This window comes from Mastacembelus armatus, chromosome 15, assembly GCF_900324485.2.
Source record: "Mastacembelus armatus chromosome 15, fMasArm1.2, whole genome shotgun sequence".
Taxonomy (NCBI): domain Eukaryota; kingdom Metazoa; phylum Chordata; class Actinopteri; order Synbranchiformes; family Mastacembelidae; genus Mastacembelus; species Mastacembelus armatus.
The window spans coordinates 2409795-2424494 of record NC_046647.1 but is presented as its reverse complement, the minus strand read 5'-3'; the positions used below and the strand labels follow the sequence as shown (position 1 = coordinate 2424494).

The 14700-nt window shown below is 41.2% G+C and overlaps 1 protein-coding gene across 2 annotated transcripts; it reads left to right on the top strand.

The window, feature by feature from the left end:
- Positions 1–6707: 6707 nt before the first annotated feature.
- tk2 (thymidine kinase 2) lies at positions 6708–13285 on the top strand. 2 transcript variants are annotated; one of them, XM_026310216.1, is made up of 10 exons: positions 6708–6952; positions 7707–7744; positions 7927–8001; positions 8936–8968; positions 9287–9376; positions 11362–11435; positions 11757–11845; positions 12325–12404; positions 12502–12582; positions 12693–13285. In XM_026310216.1, the coding sequence occupies exons 1-10, from the start codon at positions 6760–6762 to the stop codon at positions 12777–12779; spliced, it is 840 nt and encodes a 279-aa protein (XP_026166001.1). In that variant the 5' UTR covers positions 6708–6759; the 3' UTR covers positions 12780–13285. The 2 variants fall into 2 exon arrangements, with proteins under 2 accessions (XP_026166001.1, XP_026166000.1); XM_026310215.1 differs by having other exon boundaries at positions 8936–8989.
- Positions 13286–14700: the final 1415 nt, after the last annotated feature.

The window sequence follows — 14700 nt, the reverse complement described above, 5'->3', positions numbered from 1 at the left end:
GAGAGGAGAGGAGAGGACAGGACAGGAGAGAGGAGAGGAGAGGAGAGGAGAGGAGAGGAGAGGAGAGAGGAAGGAGGAGAGAGGAGAGGAGGAGAGAGAGAGAAGAGGAGCAGGGAGAGAGGCGAGGAAGGAGAGGAGAGAGGAGGACAGGGAGACGAGAGAGAGGAGAGGAGAGAAGAGGGAGGGAGAGGGAGGAGAGGAGAGGACAGGACAGGAGAGAGGAGAGGAGAGGAGAGGAGAGGAGAGGAGAGGAGAGGACAGGACAGGAGGAGGGAGAGAGCGAGGGAGGAGGAGGAGAGGAGAGGAGAGGAGAGGAGAGGAGAGGGAGAGAGGGACAGGACAGGAGAGAGGAGAGGAGAGAGGAGAGGAGGAGGAGAGGAGAGGACGGGAGGGACAGGACAGGAGAGAGGAGAGGAGAGGAGGAAGAGGAGAGGAGGGAGAGGAGAGGAGAGGAGAGGACAGGACAGGAGGAGAGGAGAGGAGAGGAGAGGAGGAGGAGGGAGGAGAGGAGAGGAGAGGAGCGGACAGGAGAGAGGAGAGGAGAGAGAGGAGAGAGAGGAGAGGAGACGAGAGACGAGAGGAGAGGAGAGGAGGAGGAGGAGAGGAGAGGAGAGGAGAGGAGAGGAGAGGAGAGAGGAGGAGAGGAGAGGGAGAGGAGAGGAAGAGGAGAGGAGAGGAAGAGGAAGAGGACAGGGGAGAGGAGAGGAGAGGAGAGGAGAGGACAGGACAGGACAGGACAGGAGAGAGGAGAGGAGAGGAGAGGAGAGGAGAGGAGAGGAGAGGAGAGGAGAGGAGAGGACAGGAGAGAGGAGAGGAGAGGAGAGAAGAGGAGAGGAGAGGAGAGGAGAGGAGAGGAGAGGAGAGGAGAGGAGAGGACAGGACAGGAGAGAGGAGAGGAGAGGAGAGGAGAGGAGAGGAGAGGAGAGGAGAGGAGAGGAGAGGAAGAGGAGAGGAGAGGAAGAGGAGGAGAGGAGAGGAGAGGAGAGGAGAGAGTATAGAAAGAGGAGCAGAGAGAGAGGGAGGGAAGACGAGAGGAGTGCTGAATAGGAATAAGCTCTCTTGCTAATTCCTCTCAGCCCTCTGGCTGCACTATTCTGAATTAATTGAAGGCTTTTTCTGCATCATTGTGAGACAGGATGTTTTTAATTTTGGTAATATTGTACAGGTGAAAGAAGGCAGTTCTAGACATTTGACTTATGTGTGAATTAAAGGACATATCTTGGTCAAAAATAAAGGTTTTTCACAGTAGTGCTGGAGGCCAAAGCTTTGCCACCTGAACTGGCTAAAGTAGCTATATTGTTGGATAAGCGGTTATTTAGACAGGAAGTCTAGAAATTCAGTTAAAAACTCTGAGTAAGGGACAGGAGGATGGTACACAGTAACAAGTAGAACTGGTTTTTATGTTTTCCAGGTTGGGTGTGAGAGACTAAAGCCTGATACATACTCCTCAAGAATAGAGAAATTTGTTTGTGTTCTGGAGGGGGTGGTGAGAACAGGAACAAAGTTAGTACTTGCCAGGACTTTTCATACTCCAATACAATACTACTACAAACTACGGTACAGCAGGTAAGATATTGGATATCGCCATCAACAGACACTCTCCTCCATACACAGCGTTTGGGCTACCTCTTTCCATGAATTATTAGCCATTTGTGTGTCTTCATATGCCTTACAAGATGTGTTACAAAGATTTTCATACTTCCTCACTGCCTCTGACAGCTGTTCCTCAAAACTATCCATTGCTATAACTGCCTGCAGGAAAAGCGGGAATGTCAACATTTCTTTCCTTTCTGCATTAACCACACCCACTTTAAATTCCTCACCAATCACACAATAGTTGTCAGACACCACCCGAGAAAAAAGCTCTGCCCAGATGATGTGTCGAGAACAAACTGCAAGAACTCCCAAACCAGGGCTGCGAGAAAAAAATTATGTCCATGAATGGACATAATTTGAGCTTTGTATAGGTCTTAACTGTCTGAGTTCATTATTGTTTTTTTTGTCCACTAATCCCATTACTACTCTACTGAGGCCTCAGACAGCATCCATGTGTGTAACACTGGTAAAGGTACAGTAGGACTTGCCCTTACTTATATGATTGCTAATTCTGTGGTTTTCTTTTTCTTTTCTGAATATGCAAACCTGGGACCACAAACTCCTGAACCACCTTGGCACAGCTCAACCTTTCACAGTGCTGGATTTAGAGTTTTTTTACAATCGTTAGGACACATTTCTCAATACTAAAGTCACTCTTTCAAAACTTTTCACACAATCTGCACAACAGCAGTCTGTGTGAGCTAAACTGTGGATCATTTTTCGTTGCTTTGCCACAACATGCATTCACTGACTACTTCTCTCAAATTCCATGAATTCTTTTTTCATTTTGACACAACTGTCAGAACTGTGTACCTACAGGCCAGTTTGCACACGTTTACATAGTCTTTTTGTTAGGTAAATCCTTTTAACAAATAGACTCAGAGGACGAACGTCGGTAAGATTATATAGAAGTTTTACTTGCAAGGAGGGTCACTGGCCCTTAGCTGGGCAGCACATCATTTTAATGCTATGATACAAACAGTCATGTGATAGAAGAAGAAAGAGGAGGCAGTTTCCCATGAAACTGCAAAACATCTGGGTTTCGATACTAAGTGTCTTATCAGAAAGTGAAGGTCAGAACAGACTGACCTTAGGAAGAGGCAAGAGGTAACAGGCCCTACTCAAAAGTGTTTTTGACTTACATTAAAGTAAAGCAGATTAACAACTTGAGGGTAACATTTTAATTTCTCTAACACTTTTCAAAATTGTTAAACTTGAGTTCAAAACAATAACATAATACAAAACTGAATGAAACAGCAATTTTCTACATTTCTACAATAATATTTTATTAAAATATATTTAGGGAAAAAAAAGAAATGCTATCAAAACCGTTGGACCAACCACAGGTGATTGCTTTTGTAGCTGAAGACCTACACATGTGTTACTCCTTTACGTAATTCCATTACCATCTATAAAAAGGGGACAATTTAGGAATAATTTGCATTGTGATGTAAACATGGACCAAGCCGGACATAGAGAAGTGGCTGAAAGAGCAAGATCTTAATCTTCCTCTTATTCTTTTTCCACATGGTGGAAAAAGAATAAGAGGATGATCAAGAGCTGTAGTCTCAGATGAGATCAGGGCAACTATAATTGATCATGTAATAAATCATGGAGGTGGAAGGTTTATGACCACCAACCTCATGATCAAATGTCACTCCTGGACACAATAAATGCAGCATGCCTGGACATATCAGCAGAAGATTGCCAGGGATGTATCAGGCATGCCAAAAGATTCTTCTCTAGGTGTATTGCCCTAGATGACATACGATGTGATGTGGATGAGAATCTGTGGCCAAATGCAGTACATAGAGTTGATTAGGATTCCTACTCATATATATACAAATTCTTGCATTTTGGAATAACTTTGAAAAAGAAAAAAATATATACAGTGATATGAAAAAGTGTTGGCCCCCTTCCTGATTTCTTATTTTTCTGCATGTTTGTCACACTTTAATTTTTCAGATCATCAAATAAATTTAAATATTAGTCAAAGATAACACAAGTAAACACATCATGCAGTTTTTAAATGAAGGTCTGTATTATTAAGGGAAAACAAAATCCAAAACTACATGGCCCTGTGTGAAAAAGTGTCTGCCCCCTAAACCTAATAACTGGTTGGACCACCCTTAGCAGCAACAACTGCAATCAAGCATTTGAGATAACTTGCCATGAGTCTGTTACAGTGCTGTGGAGGAATTTTGGCCCACTCATCTTTGCAGGAACCATTTTAACGCTGTTCCTCTGATAAATTTTCCCTGTGCTTCTCTTGTAAACCAACCCAGTAACCTCAGTAATCAGCAATTTAATTACTTTTCCAGAGTAACTTGCCAACACTGGTCACGAATTGACATTCTGACACAATTTTAGAAGGTTGATTCAAGGAAATACAAGGTTAGTTTTAAGTGTTGAAAAATATCTTGACCATAAATTTTTGGTTCCCTGGTAGTTCAGGGCCCTAGGCGACTGCCTACCTTTGCCTAATGGTAAGTTCGCCTAAACTACACAAATTGTTAAAGATTTCACATTACAAGCTGGTATATTCATCACCTTAGAAAAATCCAGCAATAAAAGTGGGGGGAAAGTATTATTTTGGAATTCTTGTTTGGCTAGTGGCATAAGAAATGTAGCTGATTTGGTTAATGATAAAACATTCAAATCTTACCAAGTACTACGTGCACAGTTTAACCTTGAAAATAAATCAGATTTCTGGAAATATCATACAGCTTTATTTTAAATCACTTCAAAGTTGTCAGTCAGCCTCCATGTTTTATAAGATGACAGCTAGGGCTTTATGTGACAATAGTGAGAGTCTCAGACTTGTTTGGCAGAGGGATCTGAATGTAGACATGGGTAGAGACATTAAAAATTATCTCCAAGAGAAGCACAGGGAAAATGTATACACTACAAGATACTACACCAATATTATTTTACACCTGCTCATCTTCATAAAATGGGATTACTCAAAAACAATCTGTGCTGGAAATGTAAAAGACATGAACTTAAAACCCATGATGCACCTGAATATAAGGAGTGGGTCAGGTTAATGACAGAGACTGCATCTTTTGATTTTTTGATAGCTAAATTGCATAATCATACCTGCTCATCTGGAAAAAAATAAATCATAGAGATCAAAATATACACATTTGGGAGCTTTGGTTTGAATGTGAGTTATGTTTTTGTAAAGATTCTAAACATCATGTGTTACTGTATTAACGTCCAGGTAGGCAGAAAAGTATTTGTTTTGGTTTTCTTTTATATTGAATGTACTACAGAGATTCTTGGGTTTGCTTTGAGATTGATCTTTGATTTGGTAGTTTAGATTACAAAAGCTGTTCTGTGCCATCGGACATTTTAGGTATGCTGTGTTTCTGTTTAGTCTGTGCCATGTTTATTTTTTCCCCTCTTTTTTTCTCTATGTGTTGATGTTTGTATTAATATTCTTTAAACTTCAATAAAAAACTTAAATAACAACAAAAAAAAGTGAAATTGAAGTGTGAAGTAGCAGAAAGTGGACATGCTCAAGTAAAATACAGAGAGCTCAAAACTATTACATTCCACCACAGGTATTTTGTTATAGACTGCATTAAACTTGAGTGTACATTGCTTATAACTTATTAGCAGGTTTACTCAAACTCACTTGCTGGTCACCAATCCTTCCAAACCTTTGACCTTGCATAGAAATCAGATTTGGACCATTGCATATTAAGTGTGAGAACCGCTGCTTTACTGTTTGTGATTAGTTGATTAGTGTTTTATTGATTATTATTGTTGATTAGTGTTAGTATTGTGATTTAGTGCTATGAAAATAAAATTGAATTGCATTGAATGTAATGTAATTGAACTGAATTATGACAGTTAACTTCAGTAGGACAGAAGTCAATATTATTAAGGGCTGAAGGAGAAATGGCTGAAACAGTGGAAGGAAGAAAGAAAAGGACTGTGGTTAAGATTGAAACTAAAGTATGAGAGATGAGATGTGCGACCTGAAAAAGGAGATGGTAGTATCCAGAATGAGATTTGGAAAGATAAGAAACCTTTATTTGGTCCACCATGGGGAAATTGCATTGTTGCAACAGTGAGTACAGTACACAGCAGAGAGCCAGAAGTAGCAAAGATGTGAGATAAATAAGAAATTAAAATATTTAAAAATTACTAAGTTGAATAAAACTATAAAGCTACAAAAACTATAAGTGTGTACAATATGTATTAGTAGTGATCATTGTAGAGCCTGACAGCAGCAGGAAGGAAAGACCTGTGGAATCTCTCCTTCACACAGAGAGGGTGGATCAGTCTGTGACTGAAGCTGCTCTCCAGGGCAGACAGGGCATCCTCCAGGGGGTGAGACTCATGGTCCAGCATAGATGTTAGTTTAGCCAGGACCATTCTGTCCCCCAGCTCCCTCACTGAGTCCAGAGGACAGCCCAGGATAGAGCTGGACTTCTTGATGACCAGATTCAAGTCCTCAGGAGTGCCCCCTTCACCCTCAAAAGACTGCAGTCTCATCAGGAGGTAGTGCCGGCTCTGGCCTTCCTATCTGTGTTATGAGTCCAGTCCAGTTTGTTGTTCAGGTGAACACCCAGGTCCTTATAAGAGTCCACTCTCTCAATGTCTATTCCCTGGATGTTCACTGGTGAGGGAAGAGTAGACCAGTGTCTGCAGAAGTCCACCACCATCTCCTTGGTCTTCTTCGCGCTGATGAGGAGGTGGTTCTGCTGACACCAGTCCACGAAGTCCTGCGTGAGTCCCCTGTACTCTGTACGTCGTCGTCGTCAGAGATGAGCCCGACAATCGCAGAGTCGTCGGAGAATTTCTGCAGAACACAGCCGTCTGTTTGTCTGCAGAAGAAGAATAGACCTACTTCAAAGTCTCCTTAGGATAAAAATGACTTATAATATAACAGATATTTTGAGGGAAGTGTCAGGGCATGTGTAGTACCAGTTTTGGTACTCAGTACTTTAAAACAACTATGCAAATGTATTTGTTTATTATTTTCGGTGCTATTGTAAGCGCTAACCTCCTGATCCACACTCCTTACCAGTTGGTGGCGGTGATACACCAATGAGGGTTTGCCAACAGTGCAACAATCAACCTCAGAAGAAGAAGAATAACTAGTAGTAGAAGAAGAATACATCAGGCACAGTGTATTTCAGCTATTACGGGATGTCTGTGTCTTCTGTTGTAGTGACATTGTTGTTGAAACGTGTTCGACTCTTGTGTGCTCGGGGTGCTGGGACTGGGACTGGGTCATCTTTGACTGCTGCTGGATGTAACAGGGCCACAGAGTTATGTGACGGGGGCAGGTTGATCCAGAGCAGAGCACGCAGCAGCTGGCAGCGAGGTAACTCGACTACAGGTCAGTACGATGCCATACCAGACCTAAGTCCTTCCACTTTTTTTTCCCAGTTCTCCCAGTTCCCCTCACTAACCCTCGCGTCTCGAGCCCTACCACGAATTCAGGAGATTTGACACGAAATGGCAGCGACACCAACAGCTGCCAGAGCAAACCTGCCCACCCGTTTCCACAGCTGTTGTCCATGTGGACATCTTTCTGTGGTGATGTGTGTGTCCTCAACGAATCGTTCAAAACGTGACTTACGATTCCTCGTCTCCATTAACTCGTTTAATTACACGTCCCTGCTACCAGACAACGTGTCCCTGTTGTGCGGCTGCACACTGCATTTGTCCACATAAAAAATCAAGTTAATCCCCTGCGTTGCTTTGCTGTTTTAACTCCCTCCCTCTCTGTGTGAGTTAGAGAGAGAAAATAAATGTTTCCTTTTGAGAATTGTTGGAGCTTTCACTCTTTTCTCCAGAAAGAAATGGATCGTTTTCTCGTTTCAAACCAGTAGTTCTAGCGGTATGAATCAGTGGGGACTGGGATTGGGATTGGGAGTTTGTGTGTGCATATTTGGATTATTCTGCATGACTGATTCAAATGACTCAAAACCCATTGAATTTGGTGAATGACTCTTAAACTGGAGTCAGTAAAAAGAATCAAGTTTCCAATGAGTACTTTGTGTCACTCTCACCTTGCTGTAATGTGGTTGTACAGCGCTGGGAGTTGTGGGAAATAAAGTCTTGTCTCACTATGTTCTCTTCCTTCCCAGTGAAGCTGGTGCAGAATGGAGGGGATAACAAAGCAGTTGTGAGTCTCCTATTTGTTCTGTCGTGACAGAATTAATTTTCTGTGCAGTCATTTCTGTGACTTTAATAATTTTGGCTTCTGTTTGCTGTGTGAAAATGTGACTAAATACGAATCACTGCGTTTCACATGCCTACCTAAAACTCAGCATTTGTTAACATCTGTCTCTTTGCCACTGTTTACAGATCTGTATTGAAGGGAATATTGCAAGTGGGAAAACGACATGTCTTGAATATTTCAACAAAACTGGTAACATACAGGTACAACAAAGCCAAGTCCTTACCACGGCTGTGTCAATAGTGGAGACTTGTTTGCATGTACATCTACCAGGGAGGTATTCCAGAAAGTGGGTTTAGTGAAAACTCCAAGCCAACAGAAACAGAGATCATTTAGATAGTCAGTTACCATGGTAACTCACTCCATGAAACTACCCTGCTCGCTGGTGGGTTTTCTTCAAGAAACTCTTGAGTTCCTGTATCCTTCTTGTCTTGCCTGCTGTCAGGCAGGCTGATTCATTCCCTCATTCATAGTTCATATTGAAGTGCTGATTGAAGCGCATTCGTTTTTAGGTGTGTGTGTGTGTGTGTGTGTGTGTGTGTGTGTGTGTGTGTGTGTGTGTGTGTGTGTGTGTGTGTGTGTGTGTCTGTGTCTGTGTCTGTGTCTGTCAGGAGAAGCAGATAAAATTCCCAGTTAGATGGTAGCCACTAATTTATCTTTCCTGACATGATCGCTTTTATGAGCACATAAGAATTTCTGAGCGCACTTGAACGTAGACCTTTTTTCTCTTTTGCAATGTTGAATCTGTTGTATCTGAGCTCCATTTTTAAATTTCTTGTGCACACGGCTAACTCAGAATTAATCAACTCAGAGCTGGTTGAAGTAACTTTGACCAGCTAATCTGGAGTCAAAAATTCCAGATTGCTGAGTTTCCATGTCAAGGTTAATCAGTTCTGAGTTCAGGTTTAAGTTCAGAGTTTGCTAAACCTGCTTTCTGGAATACCCCCCATAATATATCTTAGTAGTTGAGTTGGAATGTAGTTGCTATTAGACATAAGAGCTGTTATGGGGCAAGGAGGGACTGAATCCCATTCTTTCCTTTGAAATGAGGTTGTCAAAAGAAAAAAAATTGGCAAGTTCTCACATCAGACTTGTTCCTTATTGTATTACACTTCACTGATCTTTTGTATGTTTCAGGTTTTTACAGAACCAGTCCATAAATGGAGAAATGTACGTGGACACAACCCTCTGGTACTGTGCATGTCTGTGTTATCATTGTGTGGTTGTACTGACATAATGCCAGATTTTTTTTTTTTTGCATCAAGTGACAGACTAATATTATTGGCAGGATAGGTGCTGGGAGCAAGGTTTTAATGGCACAAAGTGTCTGCAGTAACACTTGAGTTTCATGGTCCTCTGTCTAGTTGATTTGGATATGACCTATATATTGTTATAGTTTTACAGAATCGGCACCGAAAGATGTGATCTCAAACATGGTGAAAGTGTATCCCGTGGTTAGTTATGGTATGTTTGTTTCTGCCCTTGCAGGCACTGATGTACCAGGATCCTGAGCGCTGGGGCATCACATTGCAGACCTATGTTCAGCTAACCATGCTGGATAGACACCTGTCATCCATAGTAAGAGGCAAACCTTTTATTTTTCACAAAAAATCACCTTTTCAGCTGAGAACCAATGTACATGGCCATTTAGTAGTGTTGTCGATTATGTTTCAGGTTCGAATCTTGATTTTAGTTAGCATATTTTAACATACAGTGGCAACAAAAAGTATGTGAACCCCTTGGAATGTACTGGTTTTTGCAATGATTTGCAATAAAATGTGATCTGACCTCACCTAAGTCACAACAATACACAAACACAATGTGTTTAGACTGGTAACACAAAACAATTCTAATTTCTCATGTCTTTATTTAACAGACCTATTAAGCATTCATAGTGCTAAAGGAAAAAGTGAACCCATTAGCACTAATTGCTAGCTTGCCAGACAGTGGCGCTATATCACTGCCATGTTGCTTATATGTGTATCTTCATAGTCATTGTCAGTAACCAGTGAAGTCTGATGCTTATCAAGCAACACATGATGAATTTATGTGACATTACCTCTTTAGTTGCTGAGATATTAAAAGTCATCATAGCACCATTTTGTCTTATTACAATATATTAAAAACATCCTCGCAACTTGACCTCTGTAACATGTTTAACATGCTAACATCACATATACCAAATTTGACAAAAATCTGGTGAATGATGTAAGAGAAGTATGTCAAATTCCATTGTGTGTGTGTGTGAAAACACACAAAATCCCATATACATCCTGTTGGGCGTGGCTATAGCAATGTATATATAAAAAATGTTTGTACTGGGGAGTTCCATACACCTACCAAGTTTGGTGTGTGTAGCTGAAGCTACATGCCAACCACAAGACTCACTGACATAAGGGGGCACCATGAAGTCCCTGGGCCACAACCATGGCTTAGACTTTGTCTGTGACTGCTCACAGTGGTAACAGATTTCTGCAGTAAATTTTGTGAGTTTCTGGCAATGGGAACCATTTCAAAAATGGCCCCATTCAGCAGCAGGAGACGAAAAATAATGATAATCCTTACAGAAATAATAGGGCTTCACACCTCCAATCCTCTGGCCCTAATTACTTCAAAGAAAACTAACTGAAATCAACTGGCAAATTGGCAAACCTCTCATTCAGTTAATTTATTATACATAGGTCTCTGAACAGGCAGGGTGTCCATGGCAGGATACTACACAGGAAACTACTACTCTCCAAAATAAATAAATGAATAAATAATTGCTGTGTGCCAGAGGTTTGCCAAAGCACCTTGGCAATCTGCAACACTACAAAAGACATCAAAAACATCATCCCAATGGTGACGTATGGTGGAGGAAGCATCATGGTTTGGGGCTGCTTTACTGCCTCAGGGCCTGGACCACTTGCCATCATCGAGGGGAAAATTAATTCCCAAGTTTACCAGAATATCCTACAGGATAATGTCAGGGTGGCTGTCCGCCAGCTGAAGCTTACTAGAAGTTGGGTGATGCAGCTGCACAGTGATCCTAAACATCCACTAAATCCACCACAGAATGGCTTACAAAGAAAATGTGCCGTTTGGAGTGGACCAGTCAGAGCCCAGACCTTAACCCCATAAAGATGCTGTGGAATGACCTCCAGAGAGCTGTTCACAGCAGATATCCTACAAATGTGTGTGAGCTGAAACAGTTCTGTAAAGAGGGATGGTCTAAAGTTCTTCCCGAATGTTGTGCAGGTCTGATCCAGAGCTACCGAAAGTGCTTGCTTGACGTCAAAGGAGATTTGAGCAGCTACAGAGTTCACTGACTTTTCCCTTCAGCACTATGAATGTTCAATAGGTGTGTTCATTAAAGACATGAGAAATTAGAATTGTGTCTGTGTGTTATCAGACTATTGTGATGAAGGTCAGATAACATTTAGTGCCAAATGAATGCAGCAAACCTGTTAGGTCCAAGAGGTTCACATACACTTCCTTGTCACTGCATGCTGTGTCAGCCTTCAGTGCTGACAAACAAGAAATCAGCTGTAGCCCATGTAGTAAAACTTTGTTATTGGTTGTAGTCATCTCCTGTGAGGATGATGGAGAGGTCCATCTTCAGTGCCAAGTACATCTTTGTTGAGAATCTCTTCAGAAGGTATGCTCTTCGATGGCCTAAAAAACATCAGCATCCAGATCAGGCTGAGAGAACCTATAGTTTATGCCAAATTTTCATTGTGGTTTGATGGATTCTATTACTTTAGAGTTCGAGTTCTTATATTTCACACCCCTTAAATCTGAGACTTAAGGATGAGACAACAGTACCACAACAGTAGTCAAACTACAACTAGACATATTAAAGCAGCCATAAGCAGTATAGAAACAGTGGTTGGCAAATTATCTCATGGTTTATATTGTCACATTGCCTATTCCAAAAACATACTGACTCGTAAATCCTTATGTTGTGTTTTTCCCCCAGTGGGAAAATGCCAGAGGTGGACTATGCTGTTCTCAGCGAGTGGTTTGATTGGATAACAACTAACATTTGTATTCCCGTTGATCTGATTGGTGAGAATACATAAAGCATAAACACAAACACAAATTTGATAATTCAGCTCAACTCAACTTCTACTTTAATAATGATATAATAATTTATAAGTGACTGTAATAATCAGTAAGGTGAAGCATCACTGACACCCTGTCCTCTGTTTGATGTATAGAAAGTTTTACCTAAAAGTAATGCCAAAAAGTTTGTGCCAGAATCACCAACGCTCAAAATGATTGACCTCTGAGTATGTGAGGGAATGTTAGCAAAATTTAGCCTATCCCAGCTGGCATTAGGCAAGTAGATATCCACATTCAAGCAAATATATTTCTCTGTGCAATCCACCTGTTATTTGCCACCATAGAAATCAGTCAAATTCTGCATGTGTAGAACAATATCTGCTCATAATATTTTACATCTTCTGGTTCATGAACTAGACTGCAACTACTAAACTTGCCACAGAAAATTGTTGATGCACATTCTCTGGTTTCTTTGGCTGCAGTTTACCTGCAGACCTCCCCTCATACTTGCCATGAGAGATTAAAGCAGAGATGCAGAGAGGAAGAGAAAGTCATTCCATTGGTAAGGCAAATATATTCACTTCACAGAACCTTTAAAAGGAAATAAATTGGTCACTAATGCATCATCCTGTGTGTGTGTGTGAATGCCTGCTGATTAGGAGTATTTGGTGTCCATCCATCAGTTGTATGAGGACTGGCTCATCAAGCGTACCTCCTTTCCACTTCCTGCTCCTGTTTTGGTGAGTAACCATTCAAAATGAATTCATTTTAATTTCCAATGTATGTCTTGGCATGCTGTCATAGTGGGTTTTGTCTGCTGCTGCATCCTTTTTGTCTTGTGTGTGTGCAGGTTATTCCTGCTGACCATGACCTTCAGAAGATGCTACACAAGTATGAAGAAAACCGTGAGAAGATTCTAGCAGCTAGCTATCATTGATACCCAAACATGCGGTTTTACACATACGTTTTATAGCTATCCTTGTGAGGGCTCTTACTCATACAGTGCAAAGCAATGCATGGTCACTTATTAATGACAACTAAAGTTTCTGTCTTGAACCCTAAAACCAGGTCTTGAACCCTCAGATGGGTCTGAAGGTGTGAGGACTGCTTAAAATGTCTTCACTTTCGCTCACTCCTAAAATTGAAATTGGTCCTCATATTTCTAGCCATACAAAGGTACACACAAAGAACACACACAATGAGACATACAAGACAGAAGACTGTAGAAAGATGTTACCAAGCCATGGTTGTACAACTGATCTGTTACATGTTTTTTAAAACTTTCCATTGCCACCTAGAGTTTCTTCTCTGGTTCTTAGCACTCACTCAATTCAGTTCAATTCAATTTTATTTGTATAGCGCCAAATCACAATACAAATCATCTCAAGGCACTTTACAAAAACTAAAACTAAAAACCCAACAATTCCCTTATGAGCAAGCACTTGGTGACAGTGGAGAGGAAAAAACTCCCTTTAACGGAAGAAAAAAAAACCTCCAGCAGAACCGGGCTCAGTTTGGGCGGCCATCTGCCTCGACCGGTTGGGGTGAGTGGATAGAGCAGAGAGAAAAGAACAGCAACAATAAACAACAAATAGACACTGCAAGTTGGTGGGGCCAGTAACTGCACATCAGCTCAGTGGCTCAGTGCACTGATGGTCCTCGAGCAGTCTAGGCCTATAGCAGCATAACTAAGGGATGGTTCAGGGTTGCCTGAAGCCAGCCCTAACTATATGCTTTGTCACTCACTCACTCCTCTACAGCTCAGCCAATAGTCAGTCATAAATGCTAACAAAAAACAGAACCTCAGTAGAAATAAAGCATTCCATTGTGTTACTAATTTTTAACCCGTTTAAATGTTTCTATAAACTGTCTTATAATGAAGGACCATTTGCGCTTTGTTTTGCATATTTTGCTATGTTACAATTGATACTTTAGTAATCCCAAAGGGAAGCTGAATTGTTGAAGCAGCCACTTGACCAGTTCACTGAAACTATGTATGCAAGGATGTAATGAAGGCTAAAATATATTTTAAAAACCAAGTGGACTTTAAAGTAGGAGATAACTTTAAACATCCATGAACATAGGCATAGTAATGTAATATCATAGGGGAATCACTGTATAGTGTGACAGCAGTTGGCAGGAAAGACTTCCTGTAGAGTTATTTGTCTGAAGAAGTTATTACCCTTATTAGTCCCACAATGGGGAAATTGCATTACCACCGAAAGTACACACACACAGCAGCGCCGCAGGGAGCAGTTGAGGGTTCGGTGCCTTGCTCAAGGGAGCAAGGATGGAATTGAAGGTGGAGAGAGCGCTGGCTATTCACTCCGCCCCACCTGTCCTGAGACTTGAACTCGCAACTTCTCGGTTACAAGTCCGACTCTCTATCCATTAGATCCACTGGCTCTCCTGTTTGGACTGTACATTCTGTTTAAAATTTCAATTTTAAACAATCTGGTCTCTGGCCATTCAATTCAATTCAGTTTATTTGTATAACACCAAATCACAATACAATCATCTCAAGGCACTTAGAAACCCGACAAATCCCTTATAAGCACTTGGTGCTTCCCTTTAACAGAAGAAACCTCCAGCAGAACCAGGCTTAGTTTGGGCGGCCACCATATTATTACAGAGCAATTCAGAGTTTACAGATTATTCAAGAGCTACTGTAGATTCATCTGTGGCAGCTACAGGAAGGAATGGAGTTTTGGCAATAGTAATTAAAAGAGTAGAGAAGGATGAACATAGAAGAAAGAAAAATATTTAGTCCTTCACATGAAGTGTAGCTATAGTATAGATATAAATATAGTGGGGTGAGTTTCTGTTTGCTAAGCAGTGTAACCGGACAAATACTTATA